The 9,262-nt window shown below is 51.7% G+C and overlaps 3 protein-coding genes across 3 annotated transcripts; 1 reads left to right on the forward strand and 2 right to left on the reverse strand.

Moving 5' to 3' along the window:
- Window positions 1-350: 350 nt before the first annotated feature.
- J4E84_001532 (uncharacterized protein) lies at window positions 351-1,948 on the forward strand (the record flags this gene model as incomplete). The annotated part of the gene is made up of 2 exons (XM_049384164.1): window positions 351-653; window positions 710-1,948. The coding sequence occupies 2 exons, from the start codon at window positions 351-353 to the stop codon at window positions 1,946-1,948; spliced, it is 1,542 nt and encodes a 513-aa protein (XP_049247520.1).
- Window positions 1,949-1,953: 5 nt separating this feature from the next.
- On the reverse strand, window positions 1,954-3,053 carry J4E84_001533 (uncharacterized protein; the record flags this gene model as incomplete). The annotated part of the gene is made up of 3 exons (XM_049384165.1): window positions 1,954-2,507; window positions 2,543-2,611; window positions 2,729-3,053. 3 exons carry the CDS (start codon window positions 3,051-3,053, stop codon window positions 1,954-1,956), a joined length of 948 nt encoding a protein of 315 aa, XP_049247521.1.
- A 3,761-nt stretch (window positions 3,054-6,814) lies between these two features.
- J4E84_001534 (uncharacterized protein) lies at window positions 6,815-7,747 on the reverse strand (the record flags this gene model as incomplete). Its single annotated transcript, XM_049384166.1, has 2 exons — window positions 6,815-7,468; window positions 7,523-7,747. 2 exons carry the CDS (start codon window positions 7,745-7,747, stop codon window positions 6,815-6,817), a joined length of 879 nt encoding a protein of 292 aa, XP_049247522.1.
- Window positions 7,748-9,262: the final 1,515 nt, after the last annotated feature.

Genomic DNA, 9,262 nt, shown 5'->3' on the forward strand with positions numbered 1-9,262 from the left:
GTATGGCTTCTGGCGCGGCACACTTTCCTACTTGCCGAAATTCCTGCAGAAGCGTCTCATGAGCGTTCATGATTTGATGGCTCAAGCTGTGCCGCAATCCTACACGACGCTACCTGGGTACGCTCGTATCAACCCAGTCGCCCCACGCACTGTCATTGGCTGTGACAAAGGACGGGCCGTGGTCCGCCCCACTCAAGTTCAGGGAGCGGGCCGTATCGAAGCCTCGCATGAGATGAAGCACCGAAAGCTCAAAACATGCCCTGCTATCGCGTTGTATCGCATCTTCGGATAAACAGCGTATTCCCTCATGCCTCGAATTTCTGGATATAAACCACTCCAACCTATTCACAATGGCCACATTATCAACAACAGTCATATTCGTTATCAGTCTGCTGGCAATATTGTACCTCTGGCTCCGTAAACGACAAGACTCGAATTTACCTCCGGGACCGCCTCGGTTGCCCATTCTCGGCAATTTACACCAGGCTCCCAAAGAAGCCGTCTGGGTTACATACCAGAGATGGGTGGAACAGTATGGTCCTCTTGTGTACCTCAATTTCGGCGGCACGAATGTGATATTGATTGGAGACCACGAGGTGGCCAAAGATCTGCTCGACAAGAAGGCAATGATCTACAGTAGTCGGCCACGCATGGTAAGTCACGAGTCCGTTCTGCCGACAGCTGTAATAGCGACCTGATATATTCCAAGGTCATGGCACAAGAGTTGACGTGCAAGAGCAAGCACATAATGTTCAAGCCATTCGATAGTGACTTTCTCTTGCACCAACGACTAGAAGCTCCTGTGCTCAGCCCGCGTGCGTCAGCCTGTTACACGGCAATCCAGGACCTAGAGAGCAAACAGCTCTTGAAGAACCTTCTTCAATCAAACGACTTCCCCAAGGAGTTTGAGCGTTTTGCAGCGAGCATCGTATATTCCATCACCTTCGGTATGCGCATCATCACCGGCGACGAATGGCAACTTCAGACCAGTCACGAGTGTCTTAAGAACTTTACTATTGCCGGTCAGGTGGGCGCGTGGATAGTCGATCTCTTCCCGTCTCTCAACCGCCTCCCAGCACCATTGACGCCATGGAAGAAAACGGCTGAGGCGTGGTACCAGATGTGGGAAAATCTCCACATGGCCAACATGCAAGACGCACTTAAGCGCAAGGGATGGAACTGGGCCAAGGAATTCAACAAGTCAAAGGAGGCAACAGATCTCGCTCCGACAGAGATAGCATGGGACCTTGGTATCCTGTGTGATGCTGGCGTCGAAACTACACAAGTCCAGTTGCAGATTTTCATTTTGGCATGCGTAGCCTACCCAGATTGGATTGCCACCGCGCAGAAAGAGCTCGACGAAGTCGTCGGTACTAACCGTCTTCCTGGCTTCGAAGATCTGAGCAAGCTGCCCTATCTCCAGGCTGTGGTAGAGGAAAACTTTCGATGGCGACACATTGTGCCAGCTGGGATTCCGCATGCCACGACTCAGGAGGACTTCTACAAAGGTTATCTGATACCCAAGGGCTCGGTTGTGGTTCCTGTGTTCGCCGCCATGCGCCAGAACGCTAGCACATTTGACTCACCAGAAGTGTTTCGGCCTGAACGCTGGATCGAAAAGACGCAGCCTGCCAACTTTGGATACGGCCGCAGAGTTTGCCCTGGACGATTCATCGCACGGAACTCGCTAGCAATAGCGATGGCAAGGCTGCTTTGGGCGTTCAATATACGTTCTAAAGATGGCGCGAGGATCAACGTATCGGAAGACATGTTTACAACGGGGTTTGTATCAGGCCCAAAACCTTTTGTTGCTGTCTTTGAGCCGAGGTCAGAGGAGCGCAAGGGTCTCGTTGAAAGAGAATTCGACCTGGTTGACAAGGACATAGCGAATCTTCTAGACGAGGCCAGAGGGAAACAGATTGCTGCTGGACTGTCGCCTCAAGGGTAGCTACCTTAGTTTACAGCAATGCACACCTTGCCGATGTGTTGACCTGATACCAAATACTCAAAGGCAGAAACGACCTCATCCCTTCCAAAGCCAAACACCTTCTCTACGGGCACATTGAGGTCCTTGGAAGTCACGAAGCGTGTGACATCTTCCAGCTGTTGCTGAGATCCAACCATGATGCCGCGGACGATTGCACCCTTCGATAGGGCAAGCGCTGCCACGTCAGGCATCTTCTCCTGGGGACAGGAGGCAAGGAACCCTATTACAGCAATGTTTCCGCCGTAAGCCACTGCATCAATGCTTTGACCGATCGTTCCAGCTCCGCCGTTCTCGAGAATGAAATCTGCACCGTGGCCATTGGTGATCTTGAGCACCTCCTGGGACCAAGCAGGAGTCGATTTGTAATTGATGGTATAGTCGGCACCGTACGTTTTTTGAACGTGCGCGAGCTTGTCGTCTGACGAAGAAGTGATGATCGTGACAGCGCCTGCAGCCCTAGCCAAGATAAGCCCAGTGATCGAAACACCGCCAGTGCCTTCAAATGTAATCAGCGGTAGCTCTTATGATTAATTAAAAAAAAAAAAGAACCCTTACCGAGAAAGAGCACTGTCTGGCCAGGCTTCAACGGAACGTTGCCGTAAAGCGCATTCCACGCGGTGGTTCCTGTACAGACCAGAGCCGAGAGCTGAGCGAAGCTGAGCTTAGTAGTTGAAGGTACCCTGACGAGTGCCGAGCTAGGCAATGTAATAAATTCCCGAAGAACTCCATCGTAACAACCACCCAAGCTATGGTGCCAATCCGGCATAGCACCGTACAAGGTCCTCAAGTCAAAGGATGCAATCACCTTGTCTCCCTCGGCGAAGTCCTCGACGTGGCTGCCCACACGTACAACCTCTCCAGAGAGATCAGAGCAAGGCACCACATTGTCTTTCACTGGGAAAGGGTACTTTCCGGTTGGAACAGCAAAGTCGCGGTAGTTGAGAGCTACATTCTTGATTCGGATCAAGACTTCTTGAGCCGAGGGTTCGGGCACGTTCTCTTCGCTGACCTGAAGGTCTTGGATGGAAGTGCGCTGCGGCAGTCGAAAAACTCGTTGTTTGGTCATAGCGAATAAGGCTGTGTAAAAGTTGGGGGGTAAAAGGTGTGACGAAGCAATTTCAATACCCAGCTTGGTGATCGTACCTGAGCGTCTTTATAGCTTTCTAGCGGCACCAAGTATATTAAACCCAATGTTGATAACATTATGTATCTACATACCAAACTACACCGCCGAGCAGATGGTTCCTTGTATGCACTAGGGCCGTTCATACAGGTGTAACCGCAAGCGCCAGGTCTTTGATCATTAGTCGGATGGAGATTAGACTGCACGTTTTTTTCTTCTCATACTACATGCTGGGTTTGGCCTGTGTCTGGCTAGATAGCGCTTAGGGGAGGCGATGTGCGATCGTTTTGTAGCGTGCTTTCCTATTCTGGATATCGGGTGCTTCGGCTTGCTTCTGACACGGCCCAACCTCGGTAAAGTGCTTGGTATCGTTGAGACCCTGGCGTCAGGGCAAGTGGAAGCGCTCCAGGGCTTACCCACCTTCTCTACGATCACCTCGATCATTTCTGACATATTGCCTCAATGGCAGGTGACTCAGAGATCGTTGCGCAAGCCAGTCGAACAAGGTCTCGATTGGGTTGGTAAGATCGAAACTACGTCATCATTGCCTTCATAATGCTAATGTTGCAAGCTGAAGCCTATGCTGCCGGCGCAGAAGGCGGAAGTGTGCGTTCTATCCCAGTTCTCGTGCGTGTTTTTTGGTTCATTTTTCCTAGGCGATGGAGCTCAGCCACGATGCCGGGGTTGTCAAGCTCGCGGTGATGAGTGCCGCTGGGGTCTGAAAGCGTCGTTCCATCCGTCCAGAGCGCTACAATTGTCAAGCGAGCATAGCGCTGCTTTGCTTGCCATTGAAGGGAAACGAGGCCAATCTGGCGGGCAATCCGTAACGACTGTAAGCTAGGGTCGACAGTTTACTTAGGTCTTCCTCAAGTGTGCGTGCTCACAGTGTTTAGATTGTGGATAACACGGATCAAATCGTGCGCGAGTACCAAGACTTCTACGCTGCCGCATCCCTAGATCCTGGGAGCTCGAGCGCGGCAGCAGCTCGGTCAGAAAGCCACTTGGACGCGAGCACTTCTGATTATCATCTAGAAGCTTCCGTTGCAGAGTACGCCGAATTGGAGCTCACCTCGTCAAGTTCGGTTGTGTTGGACCGCAACGTCGCGGCCAATCCTGCCGCGACGGCTCAAAGTCAGGGTCTTGAAGATAGTGGTCGTTTGCTCCAAAGCACCTTTCCCTCTCTGTCCGGGCATGCTTCGTCAGTGAGCACGTCAGCCTCCTCATTTCTACTTGATCGAGCCGTCAGCTGTATTGCGCCATCAGAGATTGAGGCTGAGCTTCCTGTGTCGAAAGCGGAACAAGCTCGGCTCGTTCGTGTGTATCTGCAAGAAACGGGGACGTGGTGCGAGGCCACAGACTCAGGCAGGCACTTTACAGGATCATATGTTCATAAATTGATGGAGAACAAACCGTTCGCAGCCGCAGCCATGGCTCTGGCATCCCGACAGCTTGACGCCCTACGTCACAGTCAGCGTCAGAGTACGTTGAGCCTTTATCAGCATGCTGTGCAGTCACTGCTTCACTATGAACCATCTCAGTGTGGTGAAGCTACATTAGCCACTTGTATCCTACTAAGTGTCTACGAAATGATGGCTTCTGATGTTGGCGAGTGGAGACGCCATCTTAAGGTTCGTTTGCCAGGTAGGCTTGGTGGATTGCCGATGTTGACTTCTTCTACAGGGCTGTGTCTGGAACTTGAAGTCTAAAGGTTGGAACGGCTCTAGTCCAGGACTCGTAAATGCCTGTTTCTGGGCTTTCGCACGTATAGGTACATTATGGTTACACCGCATCAAGTACTCTTGCTGAATCGTTCTCAGATGTATGGGCAGCCTTTGTTCTCGAAGAAGAGACCCTGATACCAACCGATGATTGGGTCGATGACAGCAATGTGCGGTCAATTGCGGCCACTGCATCAATTGACGCTTACTGCAATCTTGCTATACTTATCTTCGCGAAGATAATAAATCTCATTGCAATGAGCCGGAAACAACAAGGACACTTATTTGACAGCCCGTCTACTATTAACGCATTGTGGCGTGAACTACAAGATTGGCGAATTCATCGTCCGAGGCAAGTTCTTTCTCTCATCAGAACAGAGGCACATCAAGGGAACCCATTTCCGACTATTCTATATACCAGCAACTCATCGGTTTGCGGCAACACTTTCTACCATGCCGGGTCCATTCTGTTGCTACGAACGGGAAATGTACATCAGGACGAGATGCACGCTGAGACAGAGGGGTATAATCCAATCTGGCATGCCAAAGAGCTCTGTGGGATCAGCTTAGCGAACTCATCGCATGCCAACTGGGGCAATCACTTACAGCCTCTTTACATTGCTGGGCAGGTATTCGGCGATGCCTCGACTAAGCAGCAAGGTGTCCCACCACGACTGAATGAGAGCGACATTGCAAACGATGTGAAGTATGCGGCAGAGAAGCTCGCGCTGTTGAGACACCTGTCCAAGATAGAGCAGGAGATTGGCTGGACGACCTCTGGTAGAGCAGCAGACCTAAGAAAACTTTGGGGGCTTGGGTGAACAAATTGTAGAGTGTAGCATTACTTGTTCCTTTATATTACTGTTGCTTATCTTGTTAAGTAGGGTTAATTAGCGGAAGATGGCCGACAAGCATGCCCTATGCAACTAGTAAAAGGCAACAGCTTCTATGTACACGTCAAACGATGTTGCAAGCTAACGCTATTAAACACTTTGTTACTTTTAACGCTGTGCGATTACCTTCATATACTTAGCTGCTGGGAAGCACTGGACGGTCTTTCGCTCGTCGTCCACCGTCAATATGTATTCCCACAACGAGCTTATCTTCCACATACGACCATAGGATCTTGAGAATTAGGCTTCCCGTCCGCTCAGCCATATACAAGCGAGATACCGGCAGATTAGTACTCGGGTGGGTGACCACCGGGGAATCCCCGCTGTTGTATGTTTTTTGACTTTTTTTGCGGGTGGATGGCAAAAAAGAGGTTGTATGTTTTTGCCATTTGAACCATCTTCTTGCTACCTAGCCGATCTTTTTGCTATCCGCTTAGGATTCTCAGGCTGCGAACATCGCGCGATGACCAGGCACTAAGCATAGCCAACTTATTGTTGCTTGTCGCGTCGAGTGGGGTCAGTTGGTGGGGAACTATCGGCAAGCATTCCCTGGGCGGCGCGCAATGCATAAGGTTCGTGAGAGACCGAACTATTGGTCTATCCAATACTTTCGGCGGCTACATGTCGATCGTGCTTGTTGTCCAAATTCACCGCTGGTTGCGGGGACGTGACAAGCTTTTTTCGCGTTTGTGAAAGTTGGGGCCTTGGATAGTGTTGCGCAATGAGATGTCCGGATGGTTCGCCTTGTACTTCATCGCTGGCTGTACCTAACAAGTCGTTGATCGTGTGTGACGGAGACCCAATTCCAACATCACCAAGAGCACGGTAGTGTTTTAGATCATATATATTTCTTTGGTATTGACATTAGGTATTAGGTTTCGTATCGTATCCACTTCATCATACAATCTCTTCTGGTCTCATCTCGTCTCGAGTATCCAACTCCTCTCTCTTCTCTCCATGTTTGTGGTATAATGCGTAAACGTCGTAATAGAGTACAAGTAGTAAGGAAAAGTGGTCATGCTTATAAGCATAGACCTTACTCAATCTAGAGCATCGCCAATCTCATCTTCTCATGAGGATAGGGTGGAATGGCTTAATAGTTGGTGGCTGAGCCGTAGGTAGCAGTGTTACCATTGTTGGCGTAGTTAGCCGTAGGGGCAACGTGAGGAGCAGTGTGGTAACCACCGGTCACAGGCTTGTCGGTCGCGAAGCCAGTGTGGGGAGCAGCGACGGTGGAACCGGTGTAAGCGGTGTCGTGGCTGGGGCGGTAGTCGTGGGTGCCAGCAGGGACAGCGAGGCCACCAGCGGTAGTAGCAGGGACGGTACCGACTTCAGGGTCGCGGTGTCCAGTAGTGCGGTTAGCCTTGCGGCGCTGCCAGAACTTCATGCCGGAGCCCTTGGTGTAGCCGTTGCTGGGGCCGGGACCGAACGCCTTCTCCTTCTTGTGGTGCTTCATGAGGAAGACCTGGACGAGGGCGCTGAGCAGGAAGAGGAAGGCGCCGATGATGGCGACGGCGAAGCAGGCCGTGTTGAGCTTGCAGATCGTGCCGAGCGAGGCGGAGTAGGTGATCTGGTCGCCGCGACCGTTGGAACCGAAGCCTTCCTTGGAGTTGGCGGGTCCGTCACCGAGCGGTGTCTGCACGCGGCCGGAGCACTTGGATGCGCCGTCGCGGGTCAGGACGGCGACGGCGATCATGGCACCGCAGCAGAGGATGTCGAGGAGTATGCCGAGGAAGGCAAAGATTTTCTGGAGATGGTATTAGTATGTGTTGCTGTCAATATCGCCAAGGGGTTGTCTTACCTTTCCGCCAAGGAAGCAAGTCAACAGGACTGCGAAGATGGTGTATAGGACTGTCGCACCAGCGAGACCGGTAACGGCCTGTTGCCAGACGGGAATGTTGACATCGCGGTCCGCCTCGACAGACAGGAAGTAACTGTAGATACCGAGGATAATCGCGGCACAGCAGAACTCAAGCGCATATAGCGCTGTAGAGCCCAACTTCAAAGCGGCGCCGCCGAAACCCATTGTCGCAATTAAGACTCGAGGTAGATGAGAGAGGTGCTAGGATCGGAGAGGTGACGAGAAGGGCGATGCTCAGGGTGTATGTTGTTGTGATGTTAGACTGTGAATAATCCCAAGCCACAGGGGGAGCGAAAAGGATTTATGTGTCTCTGGCCGTTTCGATACTGCCCTGGGCGATGACGCAGCCTTGCAACTCGCTTTCCATGATGCAGCATTGGCGTCGTCGTGCCTGCCTTGTTCCGTCAAAGTTCGCTGTCGATCCCGCCCCGTGCGTCAGCCACGCTAGCCACTAGCCCGCTTTTTGAACCCTGCTTTTACTCTGCCATCGACCACACGTCATTTTTTTCACCGACGCATCTCATCAAACTTGTGCCCTGAATCGACCAAACAGCGTCCTGGACTGCGCCCCGACCGAGGGTCTCGCCGACGAAAGAAACTCAAATTCGGAGCTTGCGATGATGCTGCCCACAAGCAAGATGATCTCAAGCGCAAACTTGGCAGATGAGGTGTTGGTGGTTTTCCAGGGTTCTTCTGGATGAATTCGTCGACGTGGCTGCGACTGGATGCGAGGCAAGCCACAGTCTGACAGGTACAATGCACATGGGCGGGTAACTCCCTGCACACGTTCCAGGCCCTCATCGAAGTCATGTCCATTTCAAGTTTCGATATTCCAATGTTTCGACCGTCACATGAAAGAAACACAAATGTGTTCCACCGTTCCATCGCCCACACGCCCAGCGTCCCCGCATCACGCACGCTCTTCTTTTCTTTTTCTTTCGCGTTCGCATAAGCCGTCGTGGTTCGTTGATCTCGGATCCGTCTGATCCGGTAGTGGTACGCAGCGCCGTTAAGTGTCTAATGCTCGCGGTGCTGTGTAACCAAACTAGCAAAACCTGAACTCAGCCTGATCGTGATCGTTTTAGCTGCGGCAGTTGCTTTTCCCCTATCTGCTATGATGCGGAGGACCCTCCGCAGCCGCACGCTACTCTTCCCCACGAAATTACCTTAGCCGGCGATCAGGCATTGGTGGCAGTGCGTGACGTCGTGGCTGCTACCGATGATCGTCGGCGGTGCCGTGGCTGTGATGACGATCGAGCGCTGTCACATCAGAGAGAGCTGGACTAGATGGAGTGGGTTGCAAGAGTCGCAATGGTATGCAATGAAATTTGTGCTCAGGAATATCATGAACGTCCCCGTTATTGATACCAGCTTAATATTTCACATGAGTTCAAGCACGCATGGGCCGGAACATGTCCCTGCTTCATACTAAGTTTCTCTGCTAACTACACGTCGCTGGTCTCACACGACAACATCAGTCTGACAATGGAGAGGACCTTGATACATATTTTCTTATACCCCGAAACCATATCCGTCCCTTGCTCGCCTCAGCAGTGCCGTGCATCTTCAACATAACTTCCTTGTCGTTCGCTGGCCTGATACAAGATTTGCGGCCCTTCGTAAAGAGACAGTGTTAAGAGTGGCGGGGTGTGATGGCAATGTACGGAGAAGGCTGCGGTT

Source organism: Alternaria hordeiaustralica (genome assembly GCF_023758085.1).
Source record: "Alternaria hordeiaustralica strain BMP 2776 chromosome Unknown scaffold_2, whole genome shotgun sequence".
In the NCBI taxonomy this organism is placed as follows: domain Eukaryota; kingdom Fungi; phylum Ascomycota; class Dothideomycetes; order Pleosporales; family Pleosporaceae; genus Alternaria; species Alternaria hordeiaustralica.